At 42.4% G+C, this 21166-nt stretch overlaps 1 protein-coding gene across 4 annotated transcripts in view; it reads right to left on the bottom strand.

The window, feature by feature from the left end:
- FAXC (failed axon connections homolog, metaxin like GST domain containing) overlaps positions 1 to 21166 on the bottom strand; it is a 77960-nt gene that overhangs the window by 31223 nt on the left and 25571 nt on the right. For all 4 annotated transcript variants that reach the window (XM_024996972.2, XM_024996971.2, XM_024996969.2 and 1 more), the window contains one exon: positions 19595 to 19818. In XM_024996972.2, coding sequence (XP_024852740.1) covers positions 19595 to 19818 — 224 coding nt within the window. The remainder of the gene's footprint in view (positions 1 to 19594; positions 19819 to 21166) is intronic.

Here is a 21166-nt window from a genome sequence, read left to right as displayed (position 1 = left end):
ATAATTCAATTAACAGTGCTGTACCCTTCGTTAAAATGTTAGTGGTTTTTCAACTAATGTTCTTCTCTGCCTCAGGATCCCACATTGCATGTAGTTGTCAGGTCGCCCTAGTTCCTCAGTTTCTCCTTGTCACCCCCGCCCCCACCTACCCCACCACACAGCCATGTCCTGCAAGATCTTAGTTCCCTGACCAGGGATTGAACCCCATATAGTGAGCACAGAGGTTTAACCACTGGACCGTCAGGGAAGTCCCTCCTTGTCTTTCATAACCTTGACATTTTTAAAGAATACTGATCAGCTATTTTGCAAAATGGTCATCAACTTGGGTTTGTCCAAGGTGATTAATCATTAGAGTAGTCATCCACATTTACAAATGCTCCTGTGATGGTTATTTCATATGTCAACCTGACTACAGCATGGGGCGCTAAGTGATGTGGTCAAACATTATTCTGGGATTTAGGCAATGGCACCCCACTCCAGTACTCTTGCCTGGAAAATCCCATGGATGGAGGAGCCTGGTAGGCTGCAGACCATCGGGTCGCGAAGAGTCAGACACGACAGAGCGACTTCACTTTCACTTTTCCCTTTCATGCATTGGAAAAGGAAATGGCAACCCACTCCAGTGTTCTTGCCTGGAGAATCCCAGGGACGGGGGAGCCTGGTGGGCTGCCGTTTATGGGGTCACACAGAGTCAGACACGACTGGAGCGACTTAGCAGCAGCAGCAGCAGGGCAAGATTAACATTTAAGTGATAGGCTGAGCAAAGTAGCGCACTCTCCGTCGTGCAGGTGGGCCTCCTCCAGATAGTTGAAGGCCTTCATATGACAAGAGGGCGGACTCTCCCCGGAGGAAGAGAAAATTCCTACTACCTAATTGCCTCTCAACTAGGACAGAGGCCTTTGCTGACTTCAGACTTAAATGGAAACACTGGCTTTTCCAGGGTCTTGAGCCAGTTCTGCCTGGAACTACACCATCAGCCCTCCTTGGTCTCCAGCTTGCCAACCCCCTCTGCAGATCTTGGTATCTGTCAGCCTCCATAATTGTATGAACCCATATAAATTTATTATATGAGAGAAACAGACATGGATAGATCCAGATATCTAGATCTGTATCTCCTATTGGTTTATTTCTCTGGAGACCCCCAATACCCCTTCTCAGAGCATCATATCAGGAGGTCCATAATGTCCATACGTCTTATCACTGGGGATATTAACCATGACCACGTGGTAAAGGTAGTATCCATAAGGTTTCTTCCCTGTAATGTCACTAGTTTTCCTTTTGCAGTTAATAACCTTGGGGGAGAAACTTTGAGACTCTATCACTATCCTGTTTCTCCTCAAACTTTGGCCCACTAATTTTAGCATCCATCAGTAGACATCAAATGAAACAACTAAATACTGTGGAGTTTGCCTAATCAGGATTTTCTATTGCGCTATTACTTCTACATCTATTGATTCAAATACTACTATTCCCTTCATCCCCCTTTTACTGACATATTCAATTATTTATATAAGCATGCACTTGTCAATATTTCTTTTACTCCAGTAAAGAGTAATCCAGTACTCTCCTTGTTCCTTATGTTGCTCAAATTGTTCCAAATTTGGTCTTTTGAGCTTAGCAGGAAGTATTTTTAAGAAAAAGACTGAATTTAGATTAGATTCTGGTTCGAGATGAAAAGGCCAAGTCAAAGTCTCAAGTCTGTAGCATCCCCAGGCTTCCCCAAGTGGGCCCCAGTTCTAACTACTGGAGGGTTTCAGCAAAAATAGAACATGAAGGGCCCTTCTGAAGGGCACTGAGGAAGAAGGCTTGGGTGATGAGGCAACTCCAGCTTCATTTTCATGTGTAGAGATGCACAGAAGCAGTTGACAGTACTCCCAGCACCACCTCCCATCTCATCCTTCCTCAGATAACCTCCACTGGCCTAACTCAACACTTCCCTAAGGCTCAGATCACAGGCTCCCTCCTCCACTCCAGAAAGGTTACCTGCACCGTCCAGTGCCGAGCACCTCTCCTCTGCCAACCCCCAGAGGCACATCTGCTTAGAGCAGGGCTGCTCAAAGAGCAGTTTGGGACCAGCTGCATCAGCATCACAAATGCCACCTATTGAATCAAAATGACTGAGAGTGAGACTGGGAGAGAATCTGTGTTTTAACAAGCTTTTGGGTCAGTGATTCTTAGACAGCCAGTAATTCTTGGACCACGCTTTGAATAGTGCTGTTCCAGATGATTCTCATGTACACTGAAGTTTGAGAAGTGCTGGTCTAGACTAGAGTATATCAGTGTTCTTAAACTCAAGCATGCATCATAATCCTCTGGAGGGCTTTTTAAAAATACTGATTTGTCTCCCACAAATCCCCAGGTTTTGGATTCAGTAGGTATGGGTGGGACTCAAGACTCTGCCTTTCTAACAAGAGCTCAGGTAGTGCTAAGGCTGCTGGTCCAGGAACCACACTTTGGGAAACACTCACCTAAATCAATCATTAGGTAATTCACACATGTCATCTCATAGTCTTATTTATGTGTGTGTCCTATCTCCTCAAGTAGTGTTTAATCTCCTTGAGGGCAGGTAACCCTCTTTTACTTTTCTGTCCATCTGAAATCTATCATAGTAGAAATCATCAAATAAGGTGTTGATAGCCTTAAGTATTAACCACCTTTATCCCTAGTGGCTTAGTGCTAAAGAATCCACCTGCCAACACCTGCCAATAGGTTAGATCCCTGGGTCTGGAAGATCTCCATTGGAGGTAGAAATGACAACTCATTTCAGCATTCTTGCCTGGGTAATCCCATGAGGACAGAGGAGCCTGGCAGGCTACAGTCTGTGGGATCACAAAAGAGTTGGACACGACTGAATAACTAAACAAGAACAACAGCAACTAGATTTAAGTATGCTTGATCTCTGTGCTTTCTTAGCATAGAGAACTCCTGTAAGGATTTTAAAACGTAAAAATGTGAAAGCATTTTGCAAACTACAAGGTGCTATTCTAACATATGCAATTATTTTACACTCATCACCAATAACAGAACAAGTACTATTTGTGGGCAGAACGCTCCAACTTTCCTCCCAGTATAGAAATCCCTTCACCCACTTTCTGACCAGACAGTTCCCACACCCAAGCCCTCCAGGAATTTATCCATCATTTCCTGGGCAAGGCAGGCAATTTTATGGTTAGTCAGTTCCTTATACTGAGACAAAATATGTCTCCTGGGGACATCTACCATTGATTCCAGATCTTTCCTCTGGAAGCACACAAAGTATTTATGGCCATATTTACTCTACATGGCAGGGCTTCTCTGGTAGCTCAGTGGTAAAGAATCCATCTGCCAATGCTGGAGATGCATATTTGATTCCTGAGTTGGGAAGATCCCCTGGAGAAGGAAATGGCAACCCAGTCCAGTATTCTTATCTAGGAAATACCAAGAACAGAAGATTCTGGCAGGCTACAGTCCATGGAGTTGCAAAGAGTCAAACATGACTTAGACGTTAAACAACAACTCTGCATAGCACTCCTAGGAAAATTAAATCTCCATTAACATGCTTCTAGGTAAAAACTGATGACTTGTTTTCACATGTATCACTGTAGGATAGTGAGTAGAGTGTTTGGGAAGCAGCTACAGAAATGAACACAGAATTACATCTACTTACTCCCTTACTAATTCTGTTCCCAGCTTTTACTGGCCACTATCAGCTCCATTTCTGCCATTTAGCTAAATTTCCAAGTGCTGTAAGTGGCAAAAAAGACTGGCTATGCAGGAAAATATTGTTCTAGAGAGAAATTAAAAATTAATAGTCAAAAGACTTTCAAGCACTCATTTTTCTATTAGTCTAAGAATAAATGATAATTAATATGTTTCACCTACTTAGTGTTCCCTATACTTGAGCACCAACACCATTTATAAGCAGATAATTCCAGTGAAGTCAATGTCGATATCATTCCTTTTCTAACTGTCCCTCTCTCAATTAACTGAGACTAAGGACTATTGAGAAAGAAAATTTTGAGTACCTTCCCCAAGGATGGCACAGATCCCAGTAATGTTCCAACCTTCAAAGAACACACACTTGAAGTTCTTTTTCTGCATGAGACTCTCCCAGAGGGCAAAGCAGCAGGAAATCTGCGTTCTAGTCTCTCTTACACTCTTATCAGACTTCTCTTTGTCAGAAACAATAGGACAGGCCACTTCTTAAAAAGCTCTTGTTCATATTCCCAGCATACTCTAAAATCACTGAATGTGTGATTCTTTCAACTGCAGGGGGTGCTATCTTATATAAGAGATGATTAACAGTCCTTATGGGTAAATATCAGAATTAAAATCATTAACTTTTACAACATTCTGACATTTACTGCTGCTGCTGCTGCTAAGTCACTTCAGTCGTGTCCGACTCTGTGTGACCCCATAGATGGCAATGCACCAATTGGCTTACACTCTGGGAAAAAATTAAGGTGGTTGGGGGTGGGGGTGGGGGGCAGGCACCAGAAGAAGCCCCTGAATTTAATCGCTCCTCAGATTGCATTCTGGAAGGCAACTAGATACTCCTATAATCTTCTACAAAATTCCCTAGAGGAACATACAAGAGAATTTTTTTCAGTGTACATGCATTATCTTGACCCCTTCCCTAATTGCCATCTCACCTCTTCCTCCCGATTTTCTCTTTGTTGATGTCCCTGCTCTTAAAATTTTCTGTGGATCAAACAAGGATGCACATACATTCTCCACTATAAGGACAGGATTGCACTTGCTCTTCTGAACTTCAGTCCTCCTATTAATGTGTCTGAACACCTTCTGAACTCCACACTCAAAGCATTCATGCACATACCTTGTAATTTTAAGGAAGTGGGACAAAGGAATTGCAGCAGTCGTAGAAAAAATTCATATATGGGAGATCTAGAGCAGGAAAACATTTCCCAGGAGGAGGCAAATACCTGATTAGCTTCACTTATTATTATAATTTAATATCACTAAACAGCAGCTTCTGGAAGTTTTCAAGAACCATAGCTGACATCTCTAACAATGACGCAGCGTTACTGACTCACTGATGATCGGCCTTCTTATTTATCTCTCTTCTTGAAGTTGCTGCAATATGGCTGGTTTTGGGTCTGATTAGACATTTAACTGAAATAGTGAGATTTGAGGAGTACAAAAGCTCTATGTATCTCCCCAGTTTCACTTTCCCAGCTACACCTTCTAAGGGTAAAGAATATAGAGCACCCCAAGTCAAATCACTTCCCAAGAGGCTTTCTCCTTAATTTCATTTCTGTCCTGGCAGTTCTGTATTTGGGCAACAGAGGAGGCAGCTGTACTCTTTATTCAATAAAGACTATCTGGTTGCCCTCAAATATGATTTAGTTAATAAAATAACACATCAGACTGAATTCAATGTCATGTTGAAGTTTAAAATCAAATCCTGTTGTAAGGAACTTATCCTTCTTCTAAGAAAGTTGAACAGAAGCAGATTCTAATGGCAGGTTTTGTGTTTGGCCATCAGGGTCCTGCAAGCAGACTCCACATTCCTGGAGGATTTTTCTTCATGTTATGGACCCCAGGTTTCACCTTAGCTGGAATCCAGGATCTTCAACCATTCTCAAACATTTGTTTAGTTGCTAACCCGTGTCCAACTCTTGCAACTCCATGGACTATAGCCAGCCAGGCTCCTCTATCCAAGGGATTTCCCAGGTAAGAATACTGGAATGCATTGCCATTTCCTTCTCCACTCAAACATCTGAGCAATCACCAAAAATTGGTGAAAATCTTTAACCACCAGAACTGTTTAGCATCCGGCCAGAGTGGTAGACCTGATTCACACAATAGGCACAGGTCCCTTGGGATGAAATCAAACTGCTATCGACCTCATCTTTCTGAGGAATTCCCTGGCAGTCCAATATTAGGACTCAGTGTTTTCACTGCTGGGGTCTGGGTTCGATTCCTGATCTGGGAATGGCAAAAAAAAAAAAAAAGGAATCTGATTCCTTCTCAGATGATATACCCATGAGTATGCTGGGTATCACATCAGAATTCTGTGTGCTGTGTCTTTTCAAGCATAGGACTCAGTCTTTAGCTCCTACCCTGTGGGAGACCTATTACTCCCCTACTAAACCCCTTGTCCATGTATCCTGACCATTAGATGGTTAAGAATGTCCCACAGAACTGTCTCCCCAAAGCACACCACTTTCTCAAAGATCACTGAATCCAGAGACAGAAACCTCCTGTGAGTCAAGCTCTATAATCTCGGAAGAAATCCGGGTTTATTTACAGCCAAGACGAGAACACTGCTAAAACCAGAATGAGTGGTAATAAGTGTCTCGGAAGACACTGAAAGATAAGATTCCACTTCCAAAAGATGTAAAATCTTTTATCCACATAACTTAAGGCAACAGAGATTTGATGCCTATTGCCCATCACAGCAGGATAAGCACCCTTTCCTCTTGCCAACCCAGCTGTACCCTTCACGGTTCAGCAATGCTCAAAGAGGCTCATCCTAGTAGGATTAGGCTCATCCTAGGATTAATGAGATTGGGGCTATGTAGGTGCGTTTTTTATTGATGGCTACATAACAAATTTCCTCAAAAATTTAGCAGCTTAAAAGGCCAAATATTTATTACCTCACAGTTTCTGTGAGTCAAGAATCCAGGCAGCTTTCACTGGGTGCCTCTGGCTCAGGGTCTTTCACAGGCTGCAATGAAGATGTCAGCCAGGGATGCAACTAGAATTATCACACTAGGTGAAGCAAGTCAGAAAGAGAAAGACAAAGACCATACAATATCACTTACATGTGGAATCTAAAATATGTCACAAATGAATTCATCTATAGGGGCTTCCCTGGTGGCTCAGACAGTAAAAAAAAAAAAAAAAAATCTGCCTCTAATGTGGGATACCTAGGTTTGATCCTGGGTCAGGAAGATCCCCTGGAGAAAGGAATGGCAACCCACTCCAGTATTCTTGCCTAGAGAATTCCATAGACAGAGAAGACTGGCAAGCTACAGTCAACAGGGTCACAAAGAGTCGGACACGACTGAGCAACTAACACACACACACACGAAACAGAAACAGACTCACAGATACAGCAAAGAGACTTGTGGTTGTCAAGGGGGAGGAGAGGTGGGGAAGGGGTGGACTGCGATTTTAGGTTAGTAGATGGAAACTATTACAAATAGAATGCATAAGCAACAAGATCCTACTGTATAGCACAGGCAACTATATTCAATATCCTGGGATACATTATAATGGAAAAGAATATAAAAAGGAATGTGTATATATATATAACTGAGTCACAATGTTATACAGAAGAAATTAACACAATACTGTAAATCAAATGTACTTCAATAAAAAAAATAAATTAAAACAAAAAATCCCAAATATTGGGGAAAAAAAAAAAGATGTCAGCCAGCCTGCAGTTATCTCAAGGCTTGACTGGGGGAAGACGCTTCCCAACTCACTCATAAGGTTGTTAACAGGACTATATAGCACTGCTGGATCCTGGCTATGAGTTCCCGCCACGTGGGCCTCTCCACCACGCTGCTCACGATGGTGTAGACTTCCATCAGAGCAAGTGAAAGATCAAGGGCAGGAGAGACAAGATGTGCAAGACAGAAGCTACCATTTTTTTTAAAACCTAATCTTAGAAGGGACATCCCATTGCTTCTGCCATATTCTGTTTGTCAGAAGCAAAGCAGTAAGTTCAGCCTGTGCTCAAGGGAAGGGGATTACCCGAGAGGATGAATCCTGGGAGGCAAGGATCACTGGGGCATCTTGGAGGCTGACAACCACAGAAGAAAAATATCAGCACAGCATTTAAAAGTGTTTACAGGTTAAATGTCATGATATCTGTAACTTTAAAACATTTCCACATTAAGAAAAAATAGTTGAGGTAAGTATGACAAAACATTATTAAATAGAGGTGATGGTTATAAAGCTATTATTTGGACTATTAAATACTATTCTACTTCTCTGTGTGTTTTACATATCATGCATACATCATATGTATAATATATTATGTTTTATTATGTTGTATATTATATAATTAATGTATATACACATGTGGGGTTTCCCTTGTGGCTCAGTTGGTAAAGAATCCGCCTTCAATGAGAGAGATTCTAGTTCATTCCTGGGTTGGGAAGATCCCCTGAAGAAGGGAAAGACTACCCACTCCAGTATTCTGGACTGGAGAATTCCATGGACTGTATAGTCAGTCCATGGAGTCACAAAGAGTTGTACACAACTGAGAGACTTTTACTTTCTTTCAAATACACATGTATATTATTATAAAAGTACATACATATTACCATATGAGGGTAAGTACTATGTATTGTATTACTATTTGCCTAAGCACACTGGAAATGTGCCATAAATGTCAGCTTTTAATATTATTTTGATTATATGCAAGACACAGCTCTGGGTACTTGGGATTGTGTGACTAACAGAACAGACAAGGTCACTGCTCTCATGGAGTCTACATCCCATGGAGAGATGATAAACAAATCAATCAATAAATAAGAAAGCATCAGCCAGTGATATGTGCAATGCAGAGAATTAAAGTAAGGTGATGTGATAGAGGGTGACTGACAGTTATGTTAGACTGGTGGTCAAGGAAGGCCTCTCTGTGGAGGTGATAGTTACCCAGAGACATGAATGTCAAGAAGGATCTAGTGGTGCACAAATCCGGAGAAGGGAATTCTAGTCAGGGAAAACAGCTAAGAGAAGTATCACAAGGTCAGGGTAAGCATGGTGTGTTTGCGAAGTAGAGAGAAGACAACTGTTGTTTTCACAGAGTGGGCAAAGTTTAAGAAATGAAATTGGAGAATAGACTTATGGACATGGGGAGAGGGGAGGAGAGGGTGAGATGTATGGAAAGAGTAACATGGAAACTTATATTACTGTATGCAAAATAGATAGCCAAGGGGAATTTGCTGTGTGGCTCAGGAAACAGGGGCTCTGTATCAATCTAGAGTGGTGGGATGGGGAAGGATATGGGAGGGAGGTTCAAAAGGGAGGGAATATATGTATACCTATGGCTGTTTCATGTTGAGGTTTGACAGAAAACAACAAAATTCTGTAAAGTGATTATCCTTCAATAAAAATATAAATTAAAAAAAAAAGTGAAATCGGAAAGAAGGCAGGACCCCAGCAGGTGTACAGCAAAGTGTTAAATATATATATATATATATTTTTTCCCCTTATAGGCTTATAGGTTATTATACAATATTCAGTATGGAGTGGGATTTAAAGATCTACTGTCTGCATGGCATTATCTTGTGAATATTTTTCTTTTCTTTTAATCATTCAGGAATTGGAATCTGAAACATTTAAATACATGGGCCTGCCATGCGGCACTAGTGGTAAAGAATCTGCCTGCCAATGCAGGAGATGCAAGAAACACAGGTTCAATCCCTGGGTCAGGAAGATACCCTGGAATAGGAAATGGCAACCCGCTTCAGTATTCTCGCCCAGAAAATTCCATGGACAGAGGAGCCTGGCAGGCTACAGTCCACGGGGCCGCAGAAAGTTGGATACACACACATACTACATTTAAACATAAAGTGACTTTTCTCAGGGAAGAAACAATTAGAAGATCCCCAGGATGAAGCAAAAACCAGACTGCTTCTGTCAGAATGACATCAACCAATTTGTGCCGCTAAATAAGCCATAAAGATTCTAAGAATTCAACACTGATTAGCATTTCATTTTAATCTGCTAAGTAACTTTTTTATTTCATTAATAATCAACACATTTTTACCAACTGAGATAGCAACGATGAAACTAGAAAAGAAATCAGCCACAACTCAAGGCCACAGCTGTGTAGTCCCCATAAGGGTATAAAGATTTTAACAAGAGCAGGGCCTGGCCCCACCAATCAATCCCGGGCTATTGAAGGTGGCCAGGCCCCCCAGGCCTCCATTGCTCCCTCCTTCTGGAAGCCTGGAATGGATGTGATGCCTGAAGAGAAGAGCTGCTGCTCTCTGAGGATTGGAGCTAATGGCCCTCTCCATTAGAAGCTGCAGCAATTCAGTTACTCAACAATATGTAAAGATCTTTCAGAGTACATGGATCACTTCACTTCAGTCACATCAGATTCCGGTATGAATCTGTACAAAGCTTAAGTTCTCACAGGAACCCCATCAATCCAGGTAAAAATAAAATTTATGGTTTCCAAGTCAAATTATTACTATTCTTGCAGGTGACTTTAAAAACAAGCCACCAATGTACAGACACAGAAGTTGTCCTGAAGCAAAAGAAATGCATTTTCATTAGCTAGCTGCACAGCCTGAGACTGGCTCCCTAGCCTCTCTGACTCCCGTTGGGCTTTCTCATCTGAAATAACTAACTCCCACGGGTGCTGTAAGACTACAACATCTTCAGGATGCTGTTAAAAATACTGTCTAAAATTTATTCACACACACACAAAAAACCCTTGAAGTCTGCATAGTAGGTCTGTGACATGGAGAGAAGGAAGGAGTAGGCCAAGGCCCATGCAGACAGACCCAACCAGGGTCACCCTAACCAAGACACAGTTCCCTCATGTGGCCCCTTCCCAGAACACACAGCCGCCCTTCTCTCTGCCCTATAGTAAATGACAAACATATTTGAATCACCTCCTGGATTTTAAAAATACCTTTCCCAGCCCTGATCCTAATAAGCAATGAAGGCTGAGAATCACTGTCCTAGACAGGCCCCTGTAATTTGCAAAGGGCTTAGAATCTACATTAGGAAACACTGCTTTGAGGTTCCAGAACATACCTTATAGTGTCTGTTATATTCTTCTTTATCTGTGGGTTTTCTCTTTCAAGCTAGATTGACAGGCATAATTACTCCTGTCTTTGTTCTCCTCCTCTGCCCTCTGTTCAGTTACTCAACATATGCTAAATATGCTAATATGTACATAGATATAACCTAATGTTTCTCATCTTTTTCTGCTGCCAGTTGTGAAGAGTCTGCCCTGCCACTTTCACTGGGAGGCATGGCGTGTGGCTGCTGCGTGCCAGCTAGGCTCCCAGCCTCAGCCTGAACGCCTCATGAGAAGGCAGTGCAGCTTACATGATGCAATTAAACAGGGTAGGATGAGCAGCTATTAAAACAGCCTATTCCCAAGCTCTCTTAAAAAACAAAAAACAATTGTGCTACTGTCCAAAAGCCGTGGAGTAAAAATCACTTCAAAAGAAGTAGAAGGTTAGAAGAGAGGTTTATCGGAAATCAACCTTGTTCAAAAAGTAGATTTAAAAACAAGGGGCACAGAGTAAATGCAGATCATTTAAAGCACTCTGCTTTTGGAAGTCATGAGTGGCAGCCCAAACATAAATCTCAATCCAAGAGATGAACGAGAACATGAGTGAATAACTCTGCCTCGTCTTATAACGTGGAAACCCGCCTCTGCTCTTTTCTCTAGAGAATGAATACAAAATTATCAAACCATCAGAACTGAAAGGATCCCCACTACAGTTTCTAGTTAAGCTTCATATTGCCTGTGAAAAGACTCCCCGGCTATCTGGATGGTGGTCCTCACTCTCTTGGAGCACATAAAAAACAGTGGCTCCGACCACATGACAAATGTGTGCATGCACGCGTGCTAGGTCGCTTCAGTCGTGTCCGACTCTTTGCAACCCTATGGACTGTAGCCCACCAGGCCTCTCTGTCACAAGCCCTTCTAACTGTAGATGGGTCTGTTCTACAGTGCTGTCACACCCTGAGCTGCCATCTGTTGTCATTTCACCTCATACACACCCCTCTGCCCTCCTTTCCTCTGCCCAAACATGCCCATCACCTGCAGTAACACCTAAGGCACCCTCTTAAATAACGGGAAAAAAACTAGTTTATGACCCTTATATCTGCAATTCTCCAGACTATCTATGCCCACTTTCTTCCTCACAGGAAATTATCTTGAGACTAACCACCTTCCTAATCACCCCTCTCTGGATGCACCCAGGTTCGGCCACGTTCTTTTTAAAAGATGGACCTCAGAACTGAGTATTGCATCCTTTGTTCAACAAACACTTGCTAAAAGCCTCATATGCACCAGGGGCTTGTTCGGGCTCTAGAGACAGAAACTTATCCACCAGGCCTGGCACCCAGTCCAGCTGAGTAGACAGTCAAGCCTACCATTCAGAGATAGTACCGGAAGTGCTCTGGGGGAGAAAGCACCAGGGGCCTGGGAGCAGGGAACAGGCTCTCCTGACACAGTCTGGGAGAAAGTTCCAGAAAGGCTTCCTTGAGGAAACAACTTAATCCAAGACATTATGCTTTGTTTAAACAGGCTACATTTTTATTAGCTTCTTTGGAAGTCCATCATGCTGGTGACATATTGAGATTGAAGTCAACTAAAATCCTCATATCTTTTTTCATATATCTCTCCCCACCCTGTATTAGTGCAATTCAATTTGAGGTCCTAAGTATAGAATTTGACATTTATCCCTACTGGGTTTCTTCTTGTTATGGTTGACAGTTTTGATTCCTGATTTTTCCATCCAATTTTTAGCTATCGTTCCACTTGGAGTCATTTAAAAACCATTAAAAAAAGTTCTCTTTGAAGTTGTCAATAGATCTTTGAGAAAAGACAAGAGTAGCGTCCCTGGAGATTCAGGGGATATCAGTCCCTTAATGGGTACTGTGAGGACACAGATACTCAACCAAGCGCACATCCACCACCAATTAATCCAGGGGGTTTCCAACTTTTTTCTTTGGTAGGGGAAGTTCTCTATCAAACAAAATGAAACAGATTCCCAATACACAGAGAGGTAACAGAGGAGCTGATCTAAGTGAAGAAAGGGTAGAAAGAGTCTAGCCATCAAGGGATCCCTCTCCCCCACAACAAACCACTCAAGAAACCTTGGTGGTACCATAGGCATCCATGAAGCGGCCTTTGAAAATGAGCCATCTTCCACAAGCATATCATGAGAGATGGTCTCCAATTTCTTGAAGAAATCAAGAGATTGTCTATCCAATCAGTAGGCCCAGCAAGTCAAGAAAAATAAACAGCTGATCCTGAACAACATGAATTTTAACTGTTGCAGGTCCACTTGTATGCAGATTTTTTTTCAGTAAATACACTGTTCACATATATGATCCGAGGCTGGTTGAATTTGCTGATGTGAAACCCACAGATACAAAGACCCAACAACGGGGCTTGAGCATCCTCGGATTTTGGTATTAACAGCAGGTCCCAGAACCAATTCCCATGGACACAGAGGGACGACTGCAATCACTTTTTGATATGACATTCGCAATGAACCAATAATAGTCCTTCAAGAAAACCAGCCATCTATTCAATAATTCATTCTAGTGTTTTATTTCATTATGAGAATCTACTTTCTCTCTCCCTCTTTTGGAAACAAGGATGATTTCCTATCTCCATCTTCTGACATTTTTCCTAGCCTCCTCATTTCTGAAAGAGTACAGTCAGAATTCTAAGATCACATGGGGAAATTCTTCACATCCTAGGATATTGTCAGCCTAGAAACATGAGCTCCAATATACTATAAGCTTCCTGAAAGTGGACACTCTTATACCATTATTATTCATCTTTGTTTCCCAAGAGCCTAGCATAGCAGCCAGTGCATAATTGATACAAAAATAATGTTCAGGTCGTTTTCCTGTTAGTCTTTAGTTGTTTAAAAATCTTGAAATGCTCTCTTTTGACCTTCTCACTTAATTTAGATTTCAATTCAACTTTTTATGTAGAAGCAAATTATGAGTTGAGTGTTGATTTTATCCTCGCTGTCACTTAAGTTTGCATCCTTGAAAAAAAAACCTTTAAATGTTCTGAGCTCTCTTGCAAACCACAATCCTCAGTCTCCTGACATTACAGCTCTCTGCTCAGCTCTTTAGAGCACCCTTTGCAGTAGTAACAATTTCATTGGGTATGCCTGTGATCAAAGAGAAAGGATGAAATGCATCATTCTTTCTGGAGAAAAATGCAAATTACTTACAAACGATCCATAAGTAGCCACCTAAGGTTAAACCTTCAGCTGCCCTAAGAGAAGGGAAAGCTGACAATATAAGGGGGCAGATAAGGATGAAGAAAAAGAGAGTGGTGAGTGCCTAGTAACTTAAGCTTCCTGTTACCGTATCAAACAAAAACCAAGCACTCTGGACAAAAAAAATCCATACTATTAATAATCATAATCAATGTTTCAGCATTATAATCCTCTTTATAGATAAAAATTCTCGTAATTTTTTTTTTTTTAGGAAAAACCCTGAAAGGCTTAATTATCTAGTAATTACAGTCGTCCCTTAGGATATCAGTTAAAGGATTCCCACATATACCAAAATCGCAGATGCTCAAGTAAGTCCCTCAGTCATCCCTCCATATGCACAGGTTCCACATCCACAGACTCAGGTAATCCCATGTCCTAAACATAGTACTACAGGATCCAGGCTTGGCTGAACTGCAGATGCAGAAATCAGGAGGATCTGGTTTCCCTGGGGGCTCAGCAGTAAAGAATCCGCCTGCCAGTAAAGGAAGATTCCACACACTGAGGAGCAACTGAGCTTCTGCACCACCATTATGGAAAAGCTGTACTCTAGAGCCTGTGCCCCACAAGAGAAGCCACTGCTGTGAGATGCCCGTGCATTGCGATGAAGAGTAGCTCCCACTTGCCACAACTAGAGAAAGCCCGTGCACAGCAAGGAAGACCCAGCGCAGTCGAAAATAAATCAATAAATATCCCCAACTCATTCACAGTCCCTTACAAAGAGCTGAAGGCAGCTACGCTCCTACAGTCAGACTCATACAGTCCTGAGTCAAAGGCATTACCCTTCTGTCTGCATTCCAATCATTCCAAGTACAGTCTCCCATGTAAGGTCTCCAGCCGTGGCTCCAATTAAAATAAACTAAATGTATATATATATTTTTAAAAAGAACATTCTTTCATAGGATTTTTCAGTTTCCACCTATAGAGCCCAGGCTTATTTCTGATCCTGCCTCTTAAAAGCATTCACAGATTTCAAATTTTGCTCAGAAAGTACCCTCAGATGCACAGATCCTGGAGCGCCTCATTGGCTGGCTGCTAAACATCTCCAGACATTCATTCATTCTTCTCCTTCATTCATCCAGCAGGTATCTATTGCCCACCAACAGTGCCCAACTGAGCCTCATAACTGAAATTGTATTCTTATTATTCTATCCCCTATATGATTATGTCTCCCAAACCAACTCTATTTGCCAATTATTCATTTGCTTTTCCCATAAGTGCTGTGTCACTATGCAGGGTCTATAAAGGTGCAATCAAAAGCAAAGAAACACTAGAGTTCAGTCATCTGTGCTGCTTCATTATGATCAGATAAATGCACGGCTCCCTGAAGACCCCTTCATAACTGTATGAATTACTACCTACACCCCCATCCTGCAGACTGTTTGCCCAGCCTGAACTTGAGGGGCAGTCAGAGATATGAGAAGAAACTCGGTCCAGCTTCATCCACCCCCAACGCCCACACACGAGGAGCTACCACTTCACCTTTCCTTAGTTCCGGTCCACCTGACAAAAGCTGCTTTCCAAAAGCTTCATATTGCAATCAGGCGCTTCAGAACCACAAAACAAGGACTATAAAACTGCAGTCTGGCAACAACCTAAGGCACATTCCCCAATGAGGGAAGTTCTTGTACTGCAGCTACAAGATCCTCACCCCAATCTATTTCTTACCCAGCCCAGCTTCCTGCTCTGCAGTCCCAACACTCTAAGACCAGTTCTCTTATAATAAAGTCCATATGTGACAAACGCATTGCTAACATCATACACAACAGTGAAAAGCTGAAAGCATTTCCCCTAAGATCAGGAAAAAGGCAAGGATGACCACTCTTACCATTTTTACTCAACAGAGTATTGGAAGTCCTAGCCACAGCAATCAAAGAAGAAAAAGAAATAAAAGGAATCCAAACTGGAAGGGAAGAAGTAAAACTGTCACTGTTTGCAGATGACATGATACTATATGTGGAAAATCCTAGAGATGCCACCAGAAAACTACTAGAGTTCATCAATAAATTCGGTGAAGTTGCAAGATACAAAATTAATATACTGCATCACCACTTCTGCTCCATAGCAAGCCTTTTCAGTCTGGACAGATGGGACCCCAAAAGTATTTCAGGTTCAAAAAGAGTTAGAGATTTTTCTATTACTAGTCACAAAGCCTATATATTATTAATCTTCTATATATTATTTATGGGCTTCCCTGATAGCTCAGTTGGTTAAGAATTCACTTGCAATGCAGGAGACCCCAGTTCGATTCCTGGGTTGGGAAGATCTGCCAGAGAAGGGATAGGCTACCTCCTCCAGTATTCTTGGGCTTCCCTTGTGGCTCAGCTGGTAAAGAATCCACCTGCAATGCAGGAGACCTGGGTTTGATCCCTGGGTTGGGAAGATCCCCTGGAGAAGGGAAAGGCTACCCATTCCAGTATTCTGGCCTGAAGAATTCCACAGACTACATTCCATGGGGTTGCAAAGAGTTGGACGTGACTGAGCAACTTTCACTTTCACATATTATTTATCTAAGAGCTAAGTGATCAGTTGAATATCTATATATTTGAAAAACAAAGTTATTTACAAATTGAAAAATAAACAAATTTTAAATGATTTTATTTTTTAGTTCAACAGCAAAATACAGTCGTTCTGAAAAACTATACCACATTGTAACTCTACATGCTGATAAGAGTGACATGAAGCATACACATGGCAAGTGACTCATTTTGCTTCCTTTGAAAGAACTACTTTACATCCCATTCAGTTCAGTTCAGTCGCTCAGTCCTGTCCGACTCTTTGCGACCTCATGAATCGCAGCACGCCAGGCCTCCCTGTCCATCACCAACTCCCGGAGTTCACTCAGACTCATGTCCATTGAGTCAGTGATGCCATCCAGCCATCTCATCCTCTGTCGTCCCCTTCTCCTCCTGCCCCTAATCCCTCCCAGCATCAGAGTCTTTTCCAATGAGTCAACTCTTCGCATGAGGTGGCCAAAGTACTGGAGTTTCAGCTTTAGCATCATTCCTTCCAAAGAATTACATCCCATTACTCTTTATTAAATAGCCAAGATTACACACTGATGTTTATTCAAATAACCAATAGATCTGACTTTTTGACATGTGCCAACCCAATGGCAACAAGGACTCTGAAAAATAAAGATGCCCCGAGCCATTTTCATGAATCAATAAAGCCTCGGACCAGGAGGGAAACGTGCATTTCACTTTCACTTTAGCCTAATACAGTTGGCTGGAAACCAGCTTGTTTTTCTCACTTTCATTTACAAATTCTACTTTATTATTTGGCTCTTTCCATTGTTGTTGTTATTGTTTAGTTGCTAAGTCCTGTCTGACTCTTTCACAATACCATGGACTGTAGTCAGCCAGGCTCCTCTGTCCATGGGATTTCCCAGGCAAAAATGACTGGAGTGGCTAGCCATTTCCTTCTCCAGGGGATTTTTCTGAATCAGGGATCAAACTCGCATCTTCTGCATTGGCAGGAACATTCTTTACTACTGAGCCAGCAGGGCTCTTTCAATAGCAGCTCCTAAAAAAGAAAAAGACCTTTTCTCCTCAAGTACTTGTACGCTTAAGCTTGGAGTTTTAATACATCTCCTTGTTGGAAGTCAGCCTCCTAAGGACGAGTATGACTTCAACTCACAAAGCCCAGGAAACTGATTTCAATGATGAGACTCCATAGTCCATGCTGCCCTCAGCCTCCAAGAGCAACATCATAAAACAGCTGGATATTATAAGTAAGCTATATCCTGGGTGAAGGGAAAAGTAGATGCTTTCTGCCTCATTTAGTAAGAAAATTATGATGCTCAGCCAGAGAGCCTTTCTTCCCTAGACACAGAAAATGTGCTTCTCTTATGATAGAATTCAAAACCAGACTGCTCCCTGGACCCCCATTCAGAATAGAACTCTAGCAAACTTTAGCTTTTCAAATAACCCACTCAGTTTCTCATCCTAGAAACTCATCTGGACTCAGAATGCCATTGTGATACTTGCCAGGGACCCAGGCTAGCAATCAGTGATGCAACTGCCTCCCATCTCACCAGCAGTGGGGAGAAATCAAACATGGAAGAGATACTGGTGTTATCCTATGACTACCACCCTGATTCCAAGTTCCCCAACCAAAAATGCTCTAGAAGGGAGATGATCACCCCATTCTGGTTAAGGAACCAGCGCTGTTAAACCATTAGAGATGAACTATCTTCACTTTGGAAGCTCAACTCCTGGCTTTCTGGGGCTCCCTACAGTGAAAACTGGGGAAGAAGCCAGGAGCAGATGAAGCCACTGCTGAGAAGAAATGGTCCTCTCTCCACTGGCTTCTGTGTGGCCCAGAGTCCAGTACTAAGTTTCCAAAGGAACGAGACAAACTGGAGGCAAATTCCACTCATACCTACATCAGGCAGGCCCCCCTGGGCCCACGGAGACAAAGCACCAGCAGGTCCAGACAGCATCAACCTCCAAGCCAGGCGGGGCTTCGGAGTGTCTGTTTAGAGCAGGAACCCAGCACATCAAGGCCCACCCACCCTTGCTGTTGCCCCACAACAAAGCTGAACAAGAGCTGGGTGTGCTGCTGGGATCTCCTTCTGCAGGTTCCAGGGAGGACTCCAGGTCCAGTAAGCATCTGCAGCAAGGAGCAGGAAGGAGCTAGTCAGAGTGTGTCACTCTGCATAGGTGACAGAACGCCCCCCAGTTCCTGGGTACGAGGTAGGTTTGAACAAAACAAATCCGAAACTCCACTTCCTGGAGGAGGTACTTAATGTGCTCCAGAACAGAGATGAGGGTACCAAGGGAGGCCCAAGGAAAACCACAGTCGCTGGACAAAATCGGCAGCTCTGAAGGACTAGGACCTATGACCTTGGTTCCGTATACACGAACTGTTTCCAGGAGAGGCCATTATTTCACACATCGAAGCCGAATTCAAATGATCCATTTGTGAACTGTCAGAGCTAAGGCTCAAGCCTCACTCAGGACAATGCCACATCAGCCCAGCCACCAGCCGACCAGGTGAGCAAAGGTGGGTCACTCGACTGAGCATCATCACGCACCCATGGAGAGAGGCCCCTCGGTGCTTCTCTTTGAGAGGCTTCCCAAGCGCAGTTAAACCCACTGGGTGCAATAAATACAAAATCAGAAGAGCTCAAACATGCTAATAAGAAGAGGACTCAGATTACAAAGAGAAATGAAAGACGTGAGAAAATGTCAAATTTTCTCATTCACTTGGGCTGGGTTGGCATTTAGCTGGAGGTCAACAGTACCCAGTCGAATCTTCTGAGCAGACATGTCTATAAATAGCCTTTCACCCTGACCCATTTATAAATAGAGGCGCTTCCTTGCTCAAATTCCTCCTTGGCTCACAACACATTCAGAAATACCATCACTTACAGCCAGTTAGTAATGCTAGGCCACGTTCTATGTTCTCTTCACCGGGAGCTTCACCACACTAGAAACACTCACCCTCTAGTGATTCAGAAGAGAGACACATGTTCCTGAAAATTTGGGGACTTGGTTAAAAGGTGGGACTGCAACCTACATGTAGAAGCAAAGAAATCAACCAAAATAAAGCTTTAAAGCAGGAAACCAGCAGTGCTTTACTAATCATGCAAAAAGGATAAAAAATGCAGAATAGAAGGTGTGGTACGTTACCCAGAAGCCCTGCTAAAGACCGCATGTCCTTCTCCATCAGCATGTAAATCTCCTCCTCGGAGAAGCGGCCAATGCCGTGGCCATGCATCTCGCGTTTCACGATTCCTTTCGTTATGTGGCACACGACCCACCTCAGCAGGTTACTGAAGGGACCGCCACCACTAAGAGAGAGCATCTTCCGGGTCTCATTGAGATTGTCCACCCACTGGCAATAAGCTAAGGTCCTGGAATTGCGTGGAAAGAAGTTACTACTGTGTGTTAGATACATAGCAGGTCCACAGAGTCAATTTCCAGTGAGGGGTTGGGAATTCAGCACATGCTAGAGGACTGAATCACGGCAGCTTTTACAAAGAGCAGTCTGCATGGCAGATACTACAATAGACTCAAGTCCATGCCTGGACTTAGGGTCAGATAGCTTGCCATGCTACTATCCAACAAGCCTCCTCTGAACCTGCCCGGAGACCCCCAACCCCCCAAGGCTGTGCTTCTGCTCTCTCTCAGGCAGCCCCACAGAAAACAAGTAGAAACCCACTTTAAAAGGGTTTTAAAAGGACAGTGAGTACCTATGTGGGTGGGTTGCAGGGGGTGGCAATGGGAAGGAGATGGCAATGACTGGGGTGCTGGTTTCATTCTTTTTTGATCAAAGCGATGGTTATACAAGCCTGTTCTGTGTTTTAATTTTTATTGAAATATAATTGATTTACAATATTGTGCTAGTTTCAGGTATACAGCAAAGTGATTCAGACACACACGTATATATACACACATATTTATATTCTCTTTTACATTCTCTTCCATTATAGGTAATTATAAGATATTGAATATAATTCCCTGTGCTATACAGTAGGTCCTTGTTGATTACCTATTTTACATATAGTAGTATATATATTTTTATCCCAAACTTCTAATTTGTCCCCCTCCCCGCCTATGGTAATCATGAGTTTGTTTTCTATGTTTGTGAGTCCATTTCTGCTTTGTAAATAAATTCATTTGTGTCATTATTTTAGATTTCATATATAAACAATATCATATGATACTTGTCTTTGTCTGGCTTACTTTACTTAGTATGATAATCTCTAGGTCCATCCATGTTCCTGCAAATGGCATTATTTCATTTTTTTTTATGCTCCATGTTGATTAAGCTGCACATTTTTTGTTTTGTACACTTTATGTATACATTTTATATTTCCTGATATAAAAGGATTTTTTTCCAAAAAGAAATCTTTTTGCCTTTTTGACAGAATCTCTGGTGGCTCAGATGGTAAAGAATCTGCCTGCAATGCAGGAGACCCGGGTTTGATTCTGGGTTGGGAAGATCCCCTGGAGAAGGGAATGGCTACCCATTTCAGTATTCTTGCCTGGAGAATTCCATGGACAGAGGAGGAGCCTCCTCTGTGGGCTACAGTCCATGGGGTTACAAAAAATCAGACACAACTGAGCGACTAACACATTCACTTTCACAGAATAGTTATAGCTGTCCATGTTTACTATGAATTATATAAATTATAAATAGTATACAAATGATTCATTCTCCAGAAAGGCAGCTCTCTGCTTCAGTTTGTTCTCCAGGAC

This window comes from Bos taurus, chromosome 9 (assembly GCF_002263795.3).
Source record: "Bos taurus isolate L1 Dominette 01449 registration number 42190680 breed Hereford chromosome 9, ARS-UCD2.0, whole genome shotgun sequence".
Classification (NCBI taxonomy): Eukaryota; Metazoa; Chordata; class Mammalia; order Artiodactyla; family Bovidae; genus Bos; species Bos taurus.
This window is presented reverse-complemented; position numbering and strand designations above follow the sequence as displayed.